The 23,258-nt window shown below is 41.3% G+C and overlaps 1 protein-coding gene across 2 annotated transcripts in view; it reads left to right on the top strand.

The window, feature by feature from the left end:
* pcsk5b (proprotein convertase subtilisin/kexin type 5b) overlaps nt 1-21,335 on the top strand; it is a 56,387-nt gene extending 35,052 nt beyond the window's left edge. Inside the window, exons 12-21 of one of the 2 annotated variants that reach the window (XM_076730939.1) lie at nt 4,360-4,548; nt 5,027-5,163; nt 5,791-5,922; nt 6,189-6,291; nt 9,577-9,770; nt 12,627-12,711; nt 15,062-15,165; nt 15,312-15,450; nt 17,287-17,402; nt 19,001-21,335. In XM_076730939.1, coding sequence (XP_076587054.1) covers nt 4,360-4,548; nt 5,027-5,163; nt 5,791-5,922; nt 6,189-6,291; nt 9,577-9,770; nt 12,627-12,711; nt 15,062-15,165; nt 15,312-15,450; nt 17,287-17,402; nt 19,001-19,107 — 1,306 coding nt within the window. In that variant the 3' untranslated portion in view covers nt 19,108-21,335. Of the gene's footprint in view, nt 1-4,359; nt 4,549-5,026; nt 5,164-5,790; nt 5,923-6,188; nt 6,292-9,576; nt 9,771-12,626; nt 12,712-15,061; nt 15,166-15,311; nt 15,451-17,286; nt 17,403-18,991 lie in introns of both variants that reach the window. The other variant, XM_076730938.1, reaches the window with a different exon arrangement.
* The last annotated feature ends 1,923 nt before the right edge of the window (nt 21,336-23,258 follow it).

Below are 23,258 nucleotides of genomic sequence, written 5' to 3'. Positions count from 1 at the left end.
TATTGTCTAAAATATCATAATTTGATGGAACATTAAGATTTCCCTTAATTAGACCTAGAAGGACCAAACCAAAAGCACGTGGTCTGTGGTGTCCACGTAAAGTTAAACAGATTTATTAATTGTACTCTCGCTGAGTCAGAAATCTGATACTGTCTCATTTCCATACACTGAGCGAGTTTAATAAGTGAGTCAACTTTGAGGCCAGCATATGTGACAAAACATCTCTCATCTTTTCTCTCATTTTTTCTTTCCCTGGTGTTTTATGCACCAGCATGTGTTTGAGAGTGCGGTTGTGCAAGCTGTACCTTGATAGGGGCCAAGCATTAGTTCTGGCAGGGTGGTTCTCACATAAGACCTTTACTATGCACACTCACACACACACACACACACACACACACACACACACACACCGAGTCTCTCTCTCTCTCTCTCTCTCTCTCTCTCTCTCTCACACATACACACACACACACACACACGGAGAGAGCCAAGACTTCACAGCTTGTTATTCTTGATGCAGCTGGAAGCCTGAGCACTGTTCTGTGTTAGGCTGGCTGGCTGAACTTGGGCCCTGAACTGGTTTGCTTTCAGTTGAAGGCTCGGTGGCCAGCGACTGCAGCATTATCAGTGTCATTCTGTCTGTTCTGCTCCAACGCACAAGTCAGTCCATATGAGGCTTATGTAAAGTCCGGCTTGTGTCAGAGGCAGTCGTGCTTAGGCCTCCGTACTCATGTAATGTGTGTTGGTTTATTGAGAGATTTCCACTGTTGTTGCCCTTTCATTTTAGCCTCTTTTTTCCATGTGTAGTGCATTTATGAGTAGCCTTAGAGATGTGTTAAATGGCCAGTCGCACATTTGTCCAGTTACAGGGAGCTTAAGCCTTGTTTATAAACCGAATTACCCTTCGTTCATTCAGCCAAAAGACAGCCTTGCAAAGAAGTAGGTAATCACCGGGAAACAAAAGGCTTTGTTTTGTTTTGTTTCTGGAATGAAGTCATGAAAGTTTTATGTGTAACACTGTTTAAAACTGAATTTTCAGATTGCCCCAAAAAGTCTGAAACAGCCTTTTCCCTCAGCGAACCACTTTGTTTAGTTTAAATCTGTGAGTAGAGGTCTTTGTGCTCATGACCCTGTGACTGTGCCTATGTTTTTTCAAAGACGGTGGGCACTGTGTTTTGGAAGCAGGTCTATATGCGTGTCTTCTCCTTTCTTGGTGCATCTACAGATGTGTGTGTGTGTGTCGGTGCGTGTGTGTTCTGTGCTTGTAACTTGCTACATGAGTGCAGCCGTCACCTCATCGCTGTGTTCCCACACACCCTCTGGCTGGCCCCTCTGACTGCGTTTGGTAATGTCTGTCTGCTATCGCTCGCCTCACTCCGCTTTGGAGCATGGACCAGGAAAACTGCCTGATCTGTGTGCAATCAGGCTGGTGGTAATCAGCTGTGCATCTGCTCTGCTCTGTCCCGTGCGTATGGTTCAGTTATCTGTGTTGTGTCATAGAGAAGCCAGAGCTGTGATATCAGCCCAAGACTCCCCAGCCATTACTGCTGTCCGCTTTCCAAATAGACATTGACATCTTATGAAAAAGAGACACTGTCAGTGTTGTTCATTCCAACACGTCTGCTTGAGCTCATAAAAATTTTCTTGTGTATTTCTCTGTTTTCAGTCATTTTAATATAAATGGTTTATATTGGCTATTAGTCCCTCAAGACTTCAATGCATGATCAGGGATGGAGTTGAAAGACAAATGGAGAAATTGTTATAGATTGTTTACCTGTCATTATTATGGCAAAAACAATCATAACGCTGTGCTTGATATAATAATAATAATACTAAACCACTTTCACTCCTTTCACACTAATTTGTTGTTCTAATTGGTACGAGAGGTGAATTTGTTTCACCAATGTCACTAGTTAAAAATGCATTTCTCAGTGGAAATCAATAAATTAAATCTTGATAGCAACGTTTGGCCTTTCACAAACAAATTGGTGTTTTTACTTTAATTACTAATCAATGGGCTGACAAGTTCGAGGAATATGCTGTTCCAAGAAAAATGCTTCATCTTCATCGCGCAGCTAAAGGCAATCTTCAGCAGCTGATAATTGCCTGGAGGTAGTTTTCTTCGTAATGATAAACATCTGTGTTGTCTCACTTCGGCCCTAAAAATGTCATCACTGTGTTTGTTACCCTGACAACAGGGAATCTAACAGTTTCCAATACAGGATCAAACAGCCACAGTCACTGGCAATGACTGTCTTTCAACCCTCCACCCTAAAAAAAATAATAGTAATCCTTTTATATGTTATTTTTTTTTGCCAGCAAATGTAATTCACCAGCTCTGTTTTAGTTTCCAGTGAATAGACCCTGCATGTAGTCCAGCACGGCAGTGAGTTCAAGAAAATGGTCAATGGCTGTATTTACACAGTGCTTTTGTCCAAAGCACTTTACAATTTGCTTCTCATTCACCCATATGCATACACTCACAGCAGTGGCAGCAGGCTACCATGCAAGGTGTTGGCCTGACCATCAGGAGCAAGTTGGGGTTCAGTGTCTTGCCCAAGGACACTTTGACATGCAGACAGGAGGAGCAGGGGATCGACCCTGTGAAAGCTGCAGTAGGCTCCATACACAATGCAAAGCCTTCCACCTCTCTCTCTCTCTCTGCTGCCTCGTATCACTCCACTAAACCCAGGTGACCAAACCCACTATTTGGAAGAGCAGCAAAAAGAGTCGGTTGCCCTGCGAAACCTTATGCCCTGTAGCGCTCGCTCTCCTTGCCTTGTCAAGACTTCAGTCCCTCTTGCCGCAACTCCTCTTCTCAAAGACGCAGCTCTAGTGTTTTGCTGCTGCAGAGCAGAACGCCTCGGGCGTCAGGGGCATCTGTGATGCTGTCTAATGGTGGGATGAGAAGTTAGTGTACCACACACACACACACTACAACTGTCCCTGCTCAAATGGTATTCCCCACTGTGTGTCATCATACCTCCACCACTCTCCAGTATGAGTGCCATGGCGTCAAACATAATGAGCCTGAACCTCCACATGGAGCCGGGACGAGTTCACACATGTTTTGTATTATATGCCGTTGATGCGAAGGAGGTTTTGGAAACATATCACAAGTTGCAGGATTTTCCGCCAGATTTTCACTTTCTCCAATGCTGGTGAAGCGCTGAAGTGTGGAGTGTGGCGATAGCTCTGACAATGCAAGACAAGGCTTTCACCATCTGAAGCGACGTGCATGCAGATCTGCATGTGTGGAACAGCCAATAGGAATGCCCTCTCTCTTTCTCTCTGAAATGAGCTGTGATTGGCCAAAGTCTCTCGTCATGGGGTAGATTTTCTATAGCCTGAAAAGAGTGGAGGAGATGCAGAAGTGTAGTTTTCTCACAGACCACTTGAATTACAATATTCTGAAAGGTTATTACAAAATTTTTGCCCTGTGACGCCAAAAATAAACTGTCTACCACAGCTTTAATTTGTCAAGTTTGCTCAGCTTCTCCATGTGCAACTGTTGTGCATCAGACTCTTATTCCAAAGCCTTGCTTTGGCATCATGGTATTAATTGTCCCCTATACTGGATCTGTTCATGTTTTCACTGTTTTTGTTATGGTATTGCTGTCATATTAGATCATACCAGATGTTATTTTAGGGGTCATTAGATGTTTGCATTGGCTGTTGGGTGATCTTTCTGTTGTTGAACTGTGCATAGCAGATAGAACAAATAATGTTCTTTGTCTTTCTGTTGGGCTTGTGGGTTTTTTTTATACTTTTGTTTTGGCTGGTTGAGGTTTAGGAAATGGAAAAACTTTAATATGGACTTTTGTGCCTGCTCTTGGTTTCTGGAGAAGGTTAAATCAAAAGCAATTACATGTGATTGCTTTTGGTGTTGTCTCAGTGTATTGAAACTTGACAGTGAATATTATGAATGTAATGTTAGTCACTAACAGTATTTTTGGCAGAGGTTGACTGAGCAGAATTTCCCAGTCCCCACCCTCACTCCATGAAAGAGCAAACAGACTACAGGTACAGGTACATTAAGGCTGAGGGCACACAGAGGGCCATTCAGCAGCTAAATCCTGTGTTTGAAGATGATAGCCATTTTTATTTTACAACTGCCTGGTTCTGATCTGTAAATGAAACCTTGAAATGGAAAGATGAGAGCTCTGACCCAATTAGTAGCTTTAAATGCTTAACAAGTTCACTTTAAAATCTGTATCGCAGCTTTGCAAAGAGGTGTTCTCCTTGGTTAATGCTGCAATATCCATAAATTGCTCCCAGGAATGACAAAACTGGATATTTCTGTTTAATCTGTATTTTCTCCTCATGCCTACTTTTTTGACTGGTTCCCATCCTGTCCTCCAGAACTATCCGTCCAGAGCATGTTGTCCGGTCGGTGTACAAGGCGACAGGATGCACTGACAACCCCAACCACCATGTGATCTACCTGGAGCATGTGGTCGTACGTATTACAATCACACACCCTCGCCGTGGAGACCTGTCAATCAACCTGACCTCACCCTCAGGGACCAAGTCTCAGCTGCTTGCCAACAGGTAAAGAACAAGTTGCGAGATGCTATCTGCATGACGGTGCAAAGTACAATTCATAAGGAATGCTGTGACTCATGGAGTTCACTATTTACAGTAGCTACAGTAGATATGATGTTTCTGTATTACATTTAAATAAACTGCAGACTGACGGTGGATTCACTTGTCTCTGCTTGCTTTGTTGACAACAGTAATGGTAATTTGGGCTCAAACACCATAAAATGTTACAGCCTTCACAGGATTGGATGCTGAATGTAGTGTAAACGCTGCATGTAGGTAGTCTACATTCACCTCAAATAAACCACAGTCCTTCACAGTGTTTACACACAGTTCATTAGAGACTGTGATTGTACTTGGTCGAGTGGTTCTGATTGTTTGCACTGGTATTTGCAATACTTGAATTGTTTCCTCATCTGATGTGTGTGTGTGTGTGTGTGTGTGTGTGTGTGTGTGCGCGTGTCTGTGTGTGTGCGCATGCACGCAGGTTGTTTGATCACTCCATGGAGGGTTTTAAGAACTGGGAGTTTATGACCACCCACTGCTGGGGAGAGAAGGCAGCAGGCGACTGGGTCCTAGAGATCTATGATTTACCTTCTCAACTCCGCAGCCAGAAAGTACCCGGTATGACAGTGTTTAATTCCCTTTGTATTTTTTATTTTTTATTTTTATTTTTTTTTTGTGTGTGTGTGTGTGTGTGTGTGTGTGTGTGTGTGTGTGATTTTAGCTACAGAAATGGAAGACATATGAGGAAGTTTTGCCTGGATTGAGTGTAGGACCAGCAGGAGCACACATGTTGCTCTGGAGGCAGTGAACTTAACTGCTCAAATGACCCACGAATTTAACAACATAATAAAGTCGCAATCGGAGAGTTGCAGCTTCTAAGAAGCTTTTACGTCAATCACTATAATCCCATGTGGCTTGTGCCTGGTTTTCTCATGTGTACCATTAAGAGTTTAATGTTATATAATCTACTTATGGAAGATGAAAATAATCTGAAAGTATAGCATAATTTAGATTATGAGGTTCTTCCTCTTTCTGTTGCTGAGGTCTAGCGGTGAAAGATGGTTGAACTGTTCTCCCACTAAACATGTTATCAAAAGAAACAGAACCCTGCAGAGTTGCCTGACATTGTGTATCTGGTTATTTAGCTATGTCAAATATACAAATCAAAGAAGTATCAAAGGAGATTCAGATGCTTGCTGTGAATTGGTGTCTAAGATGAGTTTCACAATGCTTCTGTTTCCTCAGGCAAGCTGAAGGAGTGGTCACTAGTGCTGTATGGCACCTCTGTGCACCCATACTCCTCTCTACGCAGCGATAAGCCCCGCTCCACAGACATTCTGACGCCCACCGATGAGGACTTCACAGAGGAGTACAACGGTAAGCGATAAATCTAAAGCTTCACACAGACTAGTTATCCACAGTAGCAGCATTTTAAAGGAACATAATTCTTTGGCAGCTGCTACTTTTATTGTCCTGTCACAGTAAGTTGTACTGCCATATTAGGTAAAAGGTATTATTAAAGGGTGCAATAAATTACAGTTAATAATTCCATAAATTCGGTTAATATTGACACGATTATTAGACTATAAAACCTATTCCTATGGTCATCACCTCTTTACACTACTACTTCTATGTGTCTCCAGGCCCCTGTGACTCTGAATGCAATGAGAATGGCTGTGAAGGTCCTGGACCCCATCACTGCATCAACTGCCTCCACTACTTCCTCAAGTTTAAGAACAACACCAGGTTAGACTGCCTAAGAAATCAGTAATAAGTAAAATGTTGTTCATGTGTTGGAAAACATCAAATAATTGCTGCTTAACCCACATTGTATAGTGTCTTTAAAGATCTATTGGCCGTACTTGGTAATGATGGATCAAAAAGGCAGAATCTTGACAGAAAATATGTCACCCTACTGACCTAAACTGCTTGAACAACTTCATATCTATCTACAGAGTCCTTTTGTGTAGATCCTCTCCAGCTTTTTATCCCTGGAAAAAATAAATATCCAGTCAATCAGTGCTTATCAACATGATGTGAATTAAGAAACGCAAAAATGCAGTAAGTGAGGGAATTAAGTTTTATTTTGCACCTATTGTACCTATTTTTATGAATAGCAAAATATAGGTGGTATAATTACATTCGGGATTGTTAATTGGACTTGATAATTCCACTCAGTCTGACTCACTTTTCTCCGTTTTATAGACAGTTTATAGATTCTCAAAGTGTGCAAGAAGATGTGAAAGTAATTTCTCTGTGGACTCCACCAGAGCCAATTTGTTTGTTGTTTGTAGCCATCTGAGCTACAAAGCTAAAGATATATGAAGCTACGTCTGGCTCGTGTGTGATTTCAACCACATCTGATTGTGTTAAAGAGTGTGAAGTCCTCAGGGAGTCCAGAGACAGACAAATAAAGAGAGGGATCAATATTAGCTGAGGGGATCTCAATCAGAAAGATTTACGAAGGTAAAGTGAATGTGCGTGCATACCAATCCACTGATAACTGAATTTAATCAGCTCAAGGCAGCGTTTCGATCGTGTTTTAAGGCCTCAAAGACAGCTTTGTGTAAAATAATTTAATAATCAGCATTCCAGCAGAGATTTGCGGTTCTCACGTTTTTTCGCAATGTAAATGCAATGAACATGTTGTTGGACCAAAAAAAAAACGAATCTGAGCCTAATTAACAGTTTTCTTACAATTAATTCAACATCTTTGCTTTGACCTTTCTCATGTTTTGTTGTTTTTAAGAAGCATGTGTGAACATTAAGACTCACACAGTATGTTTCAGTCATGCAGGTGTCAAATGCTCAAATGTACTTACAGTGTAAACTGTAGCACCTTCCTAGATCAGACGTCACAAAGTGCCTCACAACAAAATTGAGACACAATATAGAATTATTAGAGGAGGGTCTTGAGCTGCTTTGTAAAGCTTTCTCCAGTAGGAGCCACAGCTTGAAAGGCACAGAGTTAATGGACAGTACCTTGTTGCTTTAATGGTCTTTTTTCAGTTTCATGACTACATGACTTAATCTTGAGCTTGTTGTAATATTTTGAGTCATATCTTCAATTTTTACTGCTTTGATGCACTCGTCAGTGCTGTAACTTGCTCTGGTTCATTTGGAAGTCTACACGTGTCCTTTTTGCCACCATTGGAGGTCACAGGTTACATACAGTTAAGAAACAGTGCAGGTGGTGTCCTGATTCATTTCAGCTTGTCAGCCTGATAACAGAGATGCTGTTTCCTGTCAGCCGTATCACATTCAGTCTCTTGTCCTACGTTCTGTTTAAAGTGTGTGTGTGTGTGACTGAATTTGCATGTGTGCGTGCACATTTGTGTGTGCCCTTAGGATCCCATTAGGATCAAAGTCTGTTGTAATTGCCTTTGTGTCGGCGGGTCTCTGCACTAATAAAAGACAAACCAATGCAGGTGCATGAGAATGTGCAAGCTTAGGCGCTGCCTTATCATTAGCCCACTTTAGAGGTGTGCTGCCCTTTTCTGCCACCACAGGGAGCAATTGATGAATGAAGATTGGGGGAGTGGTGGGAGGAAGGAGGAGGGATGGCGGTGGTGTTTAATGTTCAGATAATTACATCCCTACATATGTGTTTGATGGTCTAGACTCACTAAAAGGTGTGTATGGGTCTTTGAAACTTTGAAGGTAGCACTTCTTTGTGTATGTGTAAATGTGTGTGTACATTGTATACAGGGGTAAGCTGGAATTTTAGAAATACAGAGGTCATAAATCAATTTTTGAAGGAAGTTGAAAATTCTAAAATTTTCTATGTTACCAATTTTCAATTTGTAATTTCCCAGAGTCCCAGAGATTCTCTACATGATCGTCCAAAAGCTGTTTTCCGAAAACTGCTCATTTCTGGTTTCGCCTGCGCCAATAGGGACTTTGATAATGTGGCTAAAATTCAGGTTTCTTTACAGCCCCTGTGTTTGTCTGATTGCTCTTCTTCCCCTGCTGTGGCGACCTCCCCAGATCTTAGCAATGAATTTGGTTATAAGAGCATAATCGTAAGTGATAGGAATGATGGCCAAAAATACACAAAAAGACATTTTGGCAAAGAAAACCTTCTCATTTGAATTGCTTTTACCACAATTTCATGTTTGTACTGTTTCAATCACTGACATCTGCTTGCACTGTGACAGTGCGGTCAGGAGGAAAATGCTCTTTAAAGTTTTTCTCGCGTTCAGTGGTGTCCTTGGGTTAGGCGTTACATTATAGCATTTTTCTAATCATTACTGGTTAAGCAATCGTTACAGCGTAGCAGAGAACGGTTTTGAAGTCGAAGGACAAGTGTATGACAGTGTGTATGTACATGTGTAGATTATGTGTTTCACACCTGCAATATGTGTTTCCTGGCAGAAAACTCTGAAATGTGTGAAAAAAGCAGAAGGAGTGTGTGTGTGTGTGTGTGTGTGTGTGTGTGTGTGTGTGTGTGTGTGTGTGTGTGTGTGTGTGTGTGTGTGTGTGTGTATTTTGTGCTCTTTAGGGCTTTGGAGAGCTATTTCACCTTAGGAAGGGAGCCTCAGGGTGAAATGAGGGGGTGACGGAGGGCTGTGAAATTATCCAGCAGATGTTGCACCTGTTCACCATATAGCACCCGCACGCACACACTTGGGTTTTTTTTTTGTCCCAACTCATTACATGCCATTGATGCATGAAAAATAAGTTTATATTTACAATGGGTGATTATGAAAAAACTGCTTTAGTCCCATAAAACTGTATTTTTCTTGCCCTTGTATTTACAATTTCACACACTATATCATGCCCATAATACTCTTAGAAAAGGCATTTGTTTTTTGTCAGACACATGTTTTACATTTTGAGCCTGTTAACATTATACTGGACTACAGAGGTTGTTAATCATGGCACAGTGAGGTCGATTTTGTCTTTATTGTGTTGTTCTACCTCCTAAGAAATACAAATTGTTCCTTCTTTGTGTTCCACCTTTGCCATTTATGATGCTCTCTTTCAACCCCGGTCCTTCTTTTCTCTCCCTTCAATCACCCCTCTGTCCAGGATGTGTGTGTCAGAGTGCCCCAGTGGCTTTTTCCGTGACGATAGGAAGCGCTGCAAGAAGTGCTCCTCGTTGTGTGAGACCTGCGTTGGCAGCCGTAGCGACCAGTGCACCACATGCAGGACTGGTTTCCACCTCAACGAAGGCTCCAACACGTGCGTCGCCAACTGTGCCGACAGCTTCTACCTCGACCATGGTACGTTTCACTGCTGGCCAAACTGGCTCCGTAATGTGCAGGCTTTCGCTAATGAGTCTGCACACCATGCAGTCAAGAATTTGTTTGCAAACTCTCGGTTTTCTTTCAGCGTTCCGTGGTCCCAACTAAAGGATGTTTTATAAGTTTCTTCTGACTTCAATGGTGCTTTGTCCTTTGCATCTGTTTTCTTTTAGTTAAGCAAATGACATTTAAACATAACTGGGGATGCCACAACAAAAGGCCACACAGGGTCAGTGAGCTGTCTTTCCAAGTTCACTGTCACTTTGCTGCCCATTGATCAGATTCTCAAAGTGTGACGTACCTAACATTAAAGAATGGCTAAATTTCTCACCCTCAGTGAGGAAGGTAATCCACATCAACAAAACTGCTTTCGTTCACTACCTCACTATGATGCCATTGTGTCCTGGTTGAATTGAACAGGGCTGCAAAGTTTGTGCAAGTAAGCAGATTTTTACGTCAGTGTAACATGGAAGAACTCATAAAATAAAGCAGATCTGCGGGAGGATTGTCTGTGGATTATGTTTATGAGAAGTAAGCTTGTTTTCTTTGTTGCTGATCAATGGTTTAGAATAAACACAGTGGTGCTGTAGTGTTAACACACAGTGTGTACTGTATGCGTATACTCACTGGTTTGTCTTATGTTCAAGATGCATGCCAGCTTGGATGAAAGTAAAGCAGGAATGAGAGGCTGAATCTATGTATATCTTATAATTATGTCTATATATTGGTTTGCAGCCAAGACAGTGTAAGTCCTGGCAGCTCTGAGAGTCTCTGGCAGCAGATCTGATGTGATCTGATCCAAGTTCAGTCATAACATTTCAACAGGCCAAGATGTGGTGGATACTTTTTTCTTTTGAAATGTTGGCACTGCAGAGCATTGTGTTGTGTTAAATGAGCTATCGAGAGTCTTTTTTCTTTTTGTCAGTCAGATGGCAAGCCGAGGTGAATTCCTGCCTTTATTAGCACATGGACACATTCATGTAATGATTTAATTACTGGGTGAGATAACTTTTTTATGCCTCAGTGCGGATGATAGTAATGGCCTGAGGAATTGTGTTTTTGGGTTGTAGTTCGTCCCATTCTTGTGAAAGTGATATCTCAGGAACCCCCTGAGGGAATTCCTTCATATTTGGCACAAGCGTTCACTTGGACTCAAGGATGAACTGATTAGACTTTGGTGGTCAAAGGTCACTGTGACCTCACAAAACTCGTTTTTGGCCATAACTCAAGAATTCCTACCCTAATTATTCTGCTAATTATGATTTCTCTAATAGGATCAAATTATGAAGTGATGACATCTTGTGTACAAAAGGTCAAAGGTCAACTTCTCTGTGACATCATAATGTTCTGCAGAAACACTTTTCTGGCCATTATTCAACAGTGTACCTCAGGTACAGAAGGGGAGATAGTGACCATACTTCTTATTTGGTCAGATAGTGAATTGGTGACTTTCTTTCCGGCATCCACCTTGAAACTGCAGCGATTGTATGAAGCATATATGTTTTACAAATTGTAGCTTCTTTGCAGTAACATCAGTGTTTGAAGCATTGTAATCCATCACAAGCTCATTAGTTTTGCTGATATTGAGTATCAGGTAATTGTCGTTGCACCATGTGATGAAGCTCTCTGTCAGGAAATTATTAACTAGAATCATACATGTCAATGTAGCAATGACTTCCATTTAGCTACTCATGACAATCTGAACGGCACTAATCATGTAGAATCTGATCTTTTCAATTCTGATTTGGGCGACTTTTATATGTGATCCTAAATCAGACACAGGTGTGTGTGTGTGTGTGTGTGTGTGTGTGTGTGTGTGTGTGTGTGTGTGTGTGTGTGTGTGTGTGTGTGCGTGCGTGCGTGCGCGTGCGTGCGTGTGCGTGTGCATGCGTGTGTGTGTTTGTTTTGTGTCTTGCTGTGAGACTCTTGTGAAGAGGCAGTGACAGATGTATTTAAAATAGTCCCACAGACCCATGAAATAAATTTCAACCAGGATTGCATCTCTCTTAGTTTTTGATTAAAAAACATAAGAAAATTGTAAACATGCCCATCGCCCAGAGCTAAAAGTGGTTCATCATTTCAGCCCTAATTTTGACCTCCAGCTCTGAACTAAAATGGAGAAGTAACACTTGAGAGGCATTTTCTTTTCATGGAAATCTGTCCGTGACCTGTCCATATCCTGCATCCACCCTGTAATGATTTTCAGATTCCTGAAAATCTAACCAGCAATCCTCCCTTACTCTCAGTCTCCTCCTCTTAGCTCTGACCATATGACTTCCCAAACAAAACCATAAAGGTTGTGTCATACATAAGCTGTGTTTTCGGAAATGTACAAATAGCCGTTTTGATTAATAGTCATAGTCTACTCTATGGTTTCCCAGGAATAATAAAACATGTTATTCCCATATCTTTTTGGCCGTCCTCGTCGCTGCTGAAGGCAGAAGTGTCCATGTGCATCGTGTCAAAGCGTGTCATTGCCTTTAGTCTGCCTTTTGAAATATTCATCTACATTCCTATCCTCCCTCACCAACACTACAATCTTCTTTTTCATCCCCGCAGCTTTAGCCTTTTGACATTTCACTTCTTCCCCCTCCTCTCTTGCCATCTCTTCCTGCTGCCTTTTGTCCTGTTTTGTTCATCTGCACCTTCTTCTCCTTATTCTCTCTCTCCCTTCCTCCCCCACTTTTCATGCTGATCTTCCTCACTCACTCTTTCCTTTCTTCTCCTCTTCATCGTTGTCTTCCTCCTCTGCTCCCTTTCTTCATTTCAAATGCAGCTAGACTTCTGGTTCCTATTAGCCACTGTGTGTGACTGGCTCTCCCTTTTATTTTTCAGATTCCAACATTTGCAGGAGATGTCCAGAGAACTGTAAGAGGTGCACAACCTCCAATATCTGCACAGAATGTAAACCTGGGATGAGGTAAGCTGGCCACCATGTCGAGCAATGCCTAACCAGAGTTAAAGAATTGGGAATTTTACTGTCTCGACAGCAAGTGATTTCAGTCTTGCTGTGCCTGTTGCTACCTAACTTGTGATTATACACTTTATAACTTGCAGTGTTTAAATTTTTACCGCAGTAACGGCACAGTTAGAGTTGCTGCACACACATTAAAATGAATTTCCTCTTAATCATCAAAGTTGCATGGGGCTCCTTTTCAACTCCTTCACCTCTGTAACTCTAAAGGCGTCAGTGTGTTTAAAAGGAAGTGCTTGTTGGACGGTTGAACAGCGTCTGAAACCTCCTCCCCTCACACCCCTGTGACATTATAAATGAGGGGGGTTTGTCCGACAACCTCTGTAACTTTCCGAAACTGACAATCCGACATTCATGCAGCGATTGGCCAGCTGTGTGGAGGTGAGGAAGTAAACCGGGTTTGAACTTCTCTCTCAAGCTCTGTTTATTTATTCTTTATACAACTAGTCGGCACTTTTGTGTGTACAAACAAATGCAACACTTTGAATGTCTTCAGGGAAAGATAGATGTCAGAATGTGTTTGCATTTCACCCGGTTTTTTTTTTGACTGTGAGCTTTTCATTCCACCTCCATGTGTGCCTGTTCAGAACAGCTAAAGACACGCTTGTCTTTAAATGTATGAGCTAGTTTGTTTTGAGCATGCCCCGGCCTTAATGTTCAAAGCACTTTTGCAATGTGACTCTCATTCGCCGATACCTCCTGAGCCACAGCCGCCCTTAATGTTCCCCGTGTAGAAGAACAGTTTGGTGATAGGAATCATCTAAATATATAGTTTACTTTGCCATTAATCCTTTATATTGAAAGATGTTCGTAATGTGGCGTCGATGCGACTGGGGGCCTCTGTGCATGGAAAAGTTTTCAACAGCTTTAATATAATTGTGAGGCTGCTGCTACCAGACATGCTGGTATTTATTACAGCTTGTTCATATGTGGGTCTACCATTACAGTCAGTTCTCTGTCATACTAGTGCAAATAGTTCAGGTTTTGTGTTTTTGCACCAATTTAGCTTGAATGTCAGTGTTGTGGTTTCAGGATAAATCCTTTTGTGTTCATCCACTCAAATGCTGCAGGAATACTGTGTTACTAATTTAGACCAGCACATTGTGTTACGCTGTGGTTTGGGTTCGCAGCATGAACCAGTGAAACCAGGGCTTCCCAACTGTTTCCCACTTGGGAACCAAATTGAGTAAACAGAGTTTCACCCTGTGACCCAGGCTTATTAAAGCCCACATATACTCGTGTCATGCGGAAACCCACAAGAAGTGGATCTTTTGCCCATTTTGGGCTGTGATCCTTACTTTGAAGAACCTCTGTTCTAAACCATTTAGGTATCCGTGCAGACATGTTCCAGTTCATTTTCTGGCCACTTCCACAGCAGCCTCTTCAAACCGCCCCAACAACACTTGACATGACAGAGGTTAGGGCGTTTCAAAGTGCTGAAATTCCTGATAGGTCATGAAGGAAACACTTGTGAGGCGTTTAAAACATATTGAGGTCTTGAACCTGGCTTTAAGTGTTCAGTATAGCCAAAGGTGTAGGTGGGGACACTTGTAAGCCATAATTTCCTCTGAACGGCAGTGAGACCACAGTAAGACACATGCTCTCTCTCTCTCTCTCTCTCTCTCTCTCTCTCTCTCTCTCTCTCTCTCTCTCTCTCTCTCTCTCACACACACACACACACACAGACTCCCCTCTTCCATTCAGTTCACCATTCATGGTCGGTTAGGAGCCGCTGAGGAAGAGAGGACCAGACGAGATCGTTTCTGGGAAACGTTAGCTAACACAGACCAGCTGTTTTTCAGCTTAACACAGCAAGCTCACCAACCTGTCCTCAGTGTGACTTCACAGACTGACTCTATAACCTCCAAACCTACATCCTAACAGACCTCAACTCCTACATCTGATACTTGCAAAATCGCTTGTATAAATTGGTCAAAACAACAAATTCCCTTTGAGTACACTTGAATCTAGAAGACGCCACATTCCTGTATGTCTGTGAAAATCCAAAGGCTAAAGGCCAGTCACCAATGTGTACACTGACACAATGTCACTGGTGCTGCAGTTGTTTTTTCCATTCTCCCTAAACATTTGCTCAGAAAGCAATTTCTAAGATAAATGCTCAGTGGCAGCTGGCTTTTAACAGACAAGCTTTAACTCATATACAGCAAACAGTCTTGGTGAGAGCGCTTTCACTCATGGATTTTATGCCACTAATTAAACAAGATTTTTACTTACCCTTTCCCTGCTATTTGGTATGAAGACATAAATGAGCATCTTTTTCTATTTTTCCTTCCAGTCTTCAAGGAAACAAGTGTCAGATGACGTGCGACCCAGGGACTTATTACAATGGCCACAGAAGGAATTGTGAGCCCTGTCATCGGGCCTGTGCCACCTGCGCAGGTAGGAAGCCGTAAGAGTTTAACAACAAACTGGTGCAAACACTATCAGAATTACATTTATTATGTGTGTCAGTGTTTGTGTTGTTTATGATCTGATTTGTAATTTTCTAAAAACATTCCTGAAGTGTGTGTCTGTGTGTTGTTCAGGCACAGGAATAGAGGCATGCACTAAGTGTGCAGATGGCTACTTACTTGAGGACTGGCGGTGCGTGTCAACATGCAGCACGGGCTACTACCTGTCAGAGCAGACCTCAGACAACGGGCAGGTGCAGAGGTCCTGTAAGAAGTGAGTCAGCACACCTTCAGCACCTTGACACCACAGTGATAAAGTGGAAAACTTCTGGATAAAGAGAGACATCTAGAGCTTTAGCAAGTGAAATGAAGCAAATCCATAGTAAAATCTAAAACTTGCATGGAAATAATGTTAAATCAGCATCACCAATATCAGAACACTGGATTTACAGGCAAAAAGTGTCCAGGCAGTGCATAGACCAGTGTTAATTCTGCACAAATGAATGTACATCACACATGCACAGACAGCATGTAGCCTCTTTTAATTGGTTTTGGACTATTTAAAGTGAAGAAGTATTCTAGCAGCCGCCTTTTTGGTTAATGTGTCGAGCACAATCTTTGCATTTCTGTTTGAACATCGTGAGAAAGTGGCCAGCAGACCATTCAGACACCGACATGCCCTATGAAACAGAAATTTTGTTGCACTACACCCGTATTTGGAACTTGGAATAAAAAAAACAGGAAGGATGTAATTTTGCTTTGGATGAACAAAATTACAAACAGTCATTGTAACAATAAATGTAAGCAGAGAACCTACAATAAAGGGCTTTGCTGGCACTTGTTTACTGTAAAAGCATGAGACTGGTGCCTCGTCACTCTTTCAACACTGCTTTAACAAGCCTTTCAGAACTGCCCTTTGGTGCAGTCATTGTTTCAGTCTGAAAACTATGTTCAGTTCTCCAACAAATAGGTCTGTTGCCTCACTCTGATGTTAACCTGGTTGAGGAGAAAAGGGAGGATTCCTATCCTTCCTATGTTTGATGACAGTGTGATGACTACTTGTCATCATGTCTGCTTTTCTTATTGTTCCTTGAGGTGCACTTGCCTTCCTGCTGTATTTGTCTCCAACCTTGAATTATTTAATGCTCATTTGACCCTTTGGCTTACTTGATTTCTTAATTCTCTGTCAGCTCCCTCCTGGTTGGATCATTTCTGATGAGGGTTTTGCCCCATTTTCACACTAGCAGCATTGTAAATGTGATGATGGGTTTCTTGTTGCCTCCTTTTGGCTCTGAGCTCCTTGATAATTATTTCAGATGTTTTCTTCCGGGTCTGAAAGTGAAGCCTATGTGGGAGTGCCCTATATTCCTTCATTCCTTCTAATGGCCAGCAGGGGGCAACTCCATAGGTTGCAAAAAGAAGTCCGATTGTATGTAAACTTATGAGAGAATGACCTGACTTCTTACATGATTTATGACTTCACTGAACATTTTCTTAATGAGTTTATGGTCTCAATCACTTCAAGTCTTCTTCGATACAGTGTGATGTTCATTTTCTGAATTATTTTCCCGTGTAGAATAAAATAGATGATAAAGTAAGGTGAAGCAAAGTGTATGCTCCCCAGCTCCACCCCTAGTCCAGATATGATTGCTTAGAGAGAAACGTACACATTCTTTGCGAGAATCGTGCCGTCATACTTTGTCCTACACGCTTGGGAAAGAAGGGCTCACCTCTTCTTTCCCAAGCGTGTGCAAGTGGTATTCAGTTGGTTGCAACCTCACCACTGGATGCCACTAAATCCCACACACTGGACCTTTAAGTATAGTATCAGATGAAGTATAATTGAAAAGCTTGTAAAGGTTCATGTTTCTGTGTTGAAAGGACGAATGCATTAGTCAGTTTCTTTATATAGTTCAGTGGTTTGAGTGCATACTGGATGGCAGCGAATTCGAAACGTGAAAACAAAATTTTGAATCATTTGCTATAAAGGCAAAAAGTAAGAAAACCAAGCCCGACCAGTGAAAGAGCAGTCCTAACTTTCAAGAGGATATGTGAGCACAGCATAGTCCTGCAAAGACTAGTATCTAATTCTTCATACAACCATCGACAGGTGTGACCATAGCTGCTACGAGTGCCTGGGGCCCGGTGAAAGGAACTGCAGCAGCTGTGTCAGTGGTTACAATCTGGAGGCAGGAGCCTGCGTGGTCAGCACCATCTGCAAAGATGGTGAGTTGTCAGCTTTCTTATCTTCAAAGATGGCCTCACCGTGTTTATTTCATACTTCTGGCATTACCTCTTACAGGCAAGACTCAAAATGTTTACTAGTATGATCTGCAGTGAAATTTCAGTAAAGAATTAGACCAGCTAGGCCACTGAATTAGACAGCCTCTCAACAGGAAAAAAAAAACATGCTTTATAAAGTTATTGGCTCTCAATAGTAGTTTTGCAAAATATTAGATGCAAGAGTATACAGATTCTGTCAAAGTGAGTCAAAGAGCCAAAGGCCTCAGAGGTGCAGATTCACGTCTCAACTCTCTATGAGACTATTTTGGGGTTAAAGATGCATTAAATTGTGCTATGTCCCAAAGGTTAAAAATTAATGCACAAGGTAACTTTATCAAGTGAAAGCTGGGGATTCAACTGTGGCCTTCGTTTTTTATTTTTGTGCTTTGTACTAAATTCTTGAATCAAACTGCTCAGTGTTGAAGCTTCAAAGCAGGAAGGCGCTCTGTCCTTGCTTTTGCCTTTTGTGCTCTTTATGAAAAGGTCTCATTCATGTTTTGCATATTATTAATATAAAATCTCTCCGGAATTGAACACTCACACATTCTTGTCGCCTTTTCTAACATAAACTCACTCTTTTCCTGCTTGTTCTCATTGTACTTTGTCACGCTGCGGTTTAATGAATCATCTGCTTACTCTTTATCTTATCTTTATTAAGTTTCTGATTGCTGTTGCGTCTTTACTTGTACCATTCAGTCTGTTTGTTGTGCTTTGTGGTGTAGTCTTGTCTGAATTGTGCATGTTTGACTTTTAGTGTAAATATTCCTCTTTCTCACTAACCTGCTGAGTTGACGGTCTGATTAAGAGGCTTCATCTGCAGCCTGTGATCTGCCGCTCCTGCCGTGACCTTCTAGTCAAAATGAACCCATGGCTGAAAAAGTCTCCCAGCTTGTGATGAGATAAAGCACTGAAGAGAAAAATGTCTTTACTGCGTGACCTTTCTGTTGATGATGAATACTTTGCCTAAAGTGCACACTCAGTCTGCTTCCAACCTTCATAAATCAAAGATAACGGGTTTCATATAGGTGAAACTTTGATTGGCAGCTCAAAAGTGGCCAGTGCATTTAATTGCTGTTATTAAATGAAAGAACTGGCTTATGTTTTTACAGACTGGTGGTCCACTTTAAGTCTTCTGTGATGTAAAATGACACCAAGTTGTGAATTTCAGATATCTTCAATTTGCTAATTGTGTGATGTTTGTTTTCTCTCTTCTCTCTTTCTCTCTCTCTCTCTCTGTTTCTTCTCTCGAATCTGTTTTCCCTCTCTCCTGACATGGATCCAATCACTCCACTGGACTACAATCATTTTCCACCTCGATGAACATCACCTGTGATTGGATCGAAAAACTCTTCCTGTCATCTGAACCTCTCCTGACCAATCACATGGCTCTGCCTGCCATTCAACCATTTCTAATGGTTCTGCCCTGTGTATGTGTGTGTGTTTCCACATGTATTTGTGTCTGTGTGTGCGTGTTTGCCCCCTCCCCTCCTTCCAAACCCCCCCTGTATTTCTTCTTCCTGGTCTGTGGAAAGCAAATGAAGAATCTTGGGCGGAAGGCAGTTTCTGCGTGCTCGTTAAAAAGAACAATCTTTGCCAGAGGAAAGTGCTGCAGCAACTGTGCTGCAGAACGTGCTCGCAAAAGGGGTGACGGGACGTACTCACTGGGCGTAAAGGGAGTGCGGGGGGGATGTGGGGGCACAGGGGGCACCCCTCCTTTTCAAACCCCCCTGCCCACTCATTCACAGTAACATAATTTATAAGAGAATCTGTGCCTCTTAAAGGGACTGCATCGGAGGTGCGATGGCAGGACTACAACAAACCTACCTTTTTTCTGTACTGGGACACACACATGTGGTCAGGGTGTAAAATGACTGGGACTTATGTCAAGAACAAACAAGCAAATGAAAACAAAAGTGAAAACAAACAAAAGAATAAAAGTGTCGGTATTTTGTGACCAAAGCATCGATGCCAAAATAATTGAACCTTCTTTTTTGTTGCCAGTGTAGGAAGCATAGCTTAAAACAGGAGCCACAAAGCCTGTGAATCTCTGAATAAGTCTGTGTGCATTTTTATTTTGGCTCCTCTTCCTCCTCTCTTTCCAGTGTTAACGATAAACAGATGGAAAGTGAACATACAGTAGGAAAGGCCCTGGTTTTCTGCCTGTAAATATACGTCAAAGGAAAAAAAAAGAAGCTCACTCAGTAATGTGAAAATAATGTCTGTCTGGGCTGACTTTGGCTGTTTAGGGGAGGGAAGACAAATTCACACACACAGTTCTACGTACGCACACACACACACACACACAAAGATATATATGTACCACACGCACACACACCTCTACATATGAACTCAGACACATAGATCAGCCACCACTCGAAGTTAGATGCTACAGTGTCACCGTATCAAAGGACAGATGCACATTACTGACCAAAATCACCTCATTTCATTTATTTAAAAACATAAACCTGCCCTCTGAATAGTGTGTGTGTTTGTCTTTATTGGTGTGTGTGTGTTGGAGAATGCCATTAATTCTTAATGTAAGCCCAGACAGCATTGATTCATTCCAGAGGTACTACAAGACGAGTCGATTCCTTCTGGAGCTTTCTGCAGGGAAGGAAACGCTGCAGTGAGTTATAATGAATTTGTGGTACTGGGGATGCACCGATGCCCATTTTTCACTCATGATAGAGATTCTGGATACTAAACTTTTACCCAAAACTGAGTATTGATTCCATCCATTATTGTGACTGAACAATTTAAAGCGCCACCATTACTTTGTTGTCACTGGATAAAATATTTGAACTATGACTCATATTTCTTACAGGGAACAGCATTTCTTCTTTGTGTTGGTTTGGTTTTCCACATGCCATATGTAACCCCCGATAAAGGGAATTTTGTCCAATAATTACATTTTATCTGTATCGGTGCATCCCTTCATGTTACTGTTCTAAAATAAAATAGAGTTTTAGAAGTTTGTACTCTTCGTCATTCCATTGTAATGGCAATGCATATCAACTGAAGTATTGCTCTACACTTTTAACACAGAAGGTCAATCATCGGCACAGGAAATGTTCTGTCATTATCATGTTTCATTTGCAGGTAAAGGGCTCTGACAGGCCGACACAGCAAACTGCTGCAGTGCAAATCGGAGCTGTTTTTTTGCTTTCAGTTATTCGAGAAAAGGGATTTTTGTTCGACATTTAGACATAGAAACACATTTGGCAGTCGAACTTTGTGTTCCGTCAGCGCAAGAAAAATGGGAAAACAAACACACTGAGGCAATCAATTTTTTTTCTATTTACATTATTATTGTTAGAACTGAAAGTGAACAGACGGCATCACTGCAGAACCAAGAATGTGTCAGAAATGTTAAATCATATTGAGCCAAAACTGTGTTAAGGCCAGCGGACATCACATGTCTGGTTTCTCCTCCTGTCTGTCTCTGAACCTTACCTGATGAAACTCAAAGGTTATTCTGGTGGTGCTGGTTTCTAATAAAGAACAGCAAATATAATGTTTAAGATTCTTATTCTATTTGTGCGGGTTTTCAAACCTGCAGCTTGAGCATTTACAGTATTAGATGATTTGTTGTACTGTCAACTGGTTATGGTTCTTGATTTGTAATAAAGACTGATGACTCCCCTGTTTTGGTTAACAAAAACTTATTCTTGGTCATTGTTTAAGATGACTTGAATTGACTTTAGATTGTGTGGTAGTAGACGCACACACACACCCCTCGTATAAAAGCTGTTTTTATTGTGTACCTGTGACATATCTGTGACAATGCATTATTAATGTTACTCAAAGTCCTAGTTTTGAAAATCTTTTTTTTTTTTTTTTTTACTTAAGTGTTCTTATTAAAATGTTTAATCTGTTCATGTTTTTGTTTTCTTTTCAGTTCTTATTAATGCACTGTTCTGATTGTGTTGGCAGTGTATTAATCAGTATTATTTCATCAATTAGCATTTTTGTTCATCGGTTCTTCTCTTCCTTTTCAAAGCACTAGGTTCCCTGTTGTCACTCTCTATTGACTTATTTTGCTTTAAATATTCGTGAAAGGCAATAACATAATTGAAATTCAGATCGTTTCTTTCAGAAACTTTTCGTTTTTCAGCTCTCCATCAGATTGATTAAATGAAAGTTCCACATGCCCCAGGCAGAGCATTTAGAGGGAGACCTGTGCACTCAATGACAATTAGGTAGGAAGATAAAAACAGGTCAGCAAAGCAAAGTTTTGCTGCGTTATTATAGGCGCAAACTTCAGTGTCTTATGTGGATTTAGTTGGAAACTATTTTATATTCATGAGGGGATAAGATGAGCCTGAATGTGTATCCTATGTTTGAGTTGCTCTTTTCAGTTTTCTTTTTCTTTTCTTGCCATACAGCAGAAACTGATATTGTAGCAGTAGATATCCAACTCAACTCCAAGACTATAATTCCAATAATGTCATCATATGCTACTCCAGATCTGTTTTAGGATGGAACAAATGTCCTGCTTTTGACCAGTTGCATTTAACTTATAAGATATTTATTTTTAGATTGTTAGATATATATAATGGAGCAGGTGTTTTTATACATATCTGTAGCCACACTCCCTGTCACCCTCATACAAATATTTTGTTTTGTGTTGTTCCTATCCATGTTGTGGAACTGTTATATTACTATTACTCTGGCAAAATGCTGTGTTTTTCAGCAGGGATTTAAGTGTGGATTTAGCTGAAATCATTCTTTTCAATGGCTCATTGATGCTGTTAAGGTTACACTGTTGTATTCATTTCTTTCTCACTGAAGCAGGGAAGAACTTGATTTACTCAGCGGTGTAATCGACTCATCACTGTTATTCGCAGGTTTTACAGTTAATACAGTTGCACACACAGATGTTGAGTGCCGGTGCCAACTGTGATGAGCAATTTTATCGATACACAAACTGCATGATCGAGTTTGTGTGAGAACAACCCTGCAGTTAGATTTGAACCTTTTTTTTTTTTTTTTCACTTGAATGAATTGCGCACAATTTTCTGGTACTCCTACAAGACTAACACAATCAATCATGTTTTCCTACAGTCATTATTGGCTCATTGATTTTAAAATAAAAGTCAGCATCTTGCACATAAATGCTGATTTCAGTCCACACGAAACTCCCAGCAAACGTTGTTTCTGTTAAGTGCACCTCTTGTCATGGCTTGAGCTCTCTCCTGGTCTGATTCTGGCCATAGTTAACATTATCCCTCCAGGTTTTGGCATCTGCTAGCACACAAATCATGTGGAGAGCCATGAGAAATCTTAGTTTATCCTGTTGTAACTCATGGGTGGGCAGCGCTGTGGCTCAGCGGTTGTCAGTGTGTGTTTTTTGTCTTTAGGAGCTTCCCACTCCAAAAGCCAGTCATGTTAGGTAATAATCCCGCCATTGCCCTTGAACAAGGAATTGTCTTTTTAAATAGTGTAGATAGATGAAACACCGTGGAGGAATTTTCCTGCAGGGATTAATAATGTGTAACTTAACTCAGGTCAAGAAGATGGAACACCTCTCTGAATAAAGACACAATATTAGGTGAACAATGTGGTTAATATTCTCTCGACCACCTGCGAGGTGTCGTGATATACCTTTTTTTTTTTTTTTTTTTTTTCTACTTTCTTGGACCAAGTATGTGCAGGTATCAGGAGGTAGAAAGGACAGGGAATTGGGATTCAGGACCAGGTGTGGGGGATGTCAGTGTGATATCTGCCAACAGGGCTCTCTCTCCTAACAGAGTAGACTGTCAATGTCCTCACAAGGTCAGCCGAGTCCATAACAGAGGA

The sequence above is a fragment of the Chaetodon auriga genome, chromosome 5 (assembly GCF_051107435.1).
Source record: "Chaetodon auriga isolate fChaAug3 chromosome 5, fChaAug3.hap1, whole genome shotgun sequence".
In the NCBI taxonomy this organism is placed as follows: Eukaryota; Metazoa; Chordata; class Actinopteri; order Chaetodontiformes; family Chaetodontidae; genus Chaetodon; species Chaetodon auriga.
Note: the sequence above shows the minus strand (reverse complement) of the source record. Positions and strands in the feature narration are given on the sequence as shown.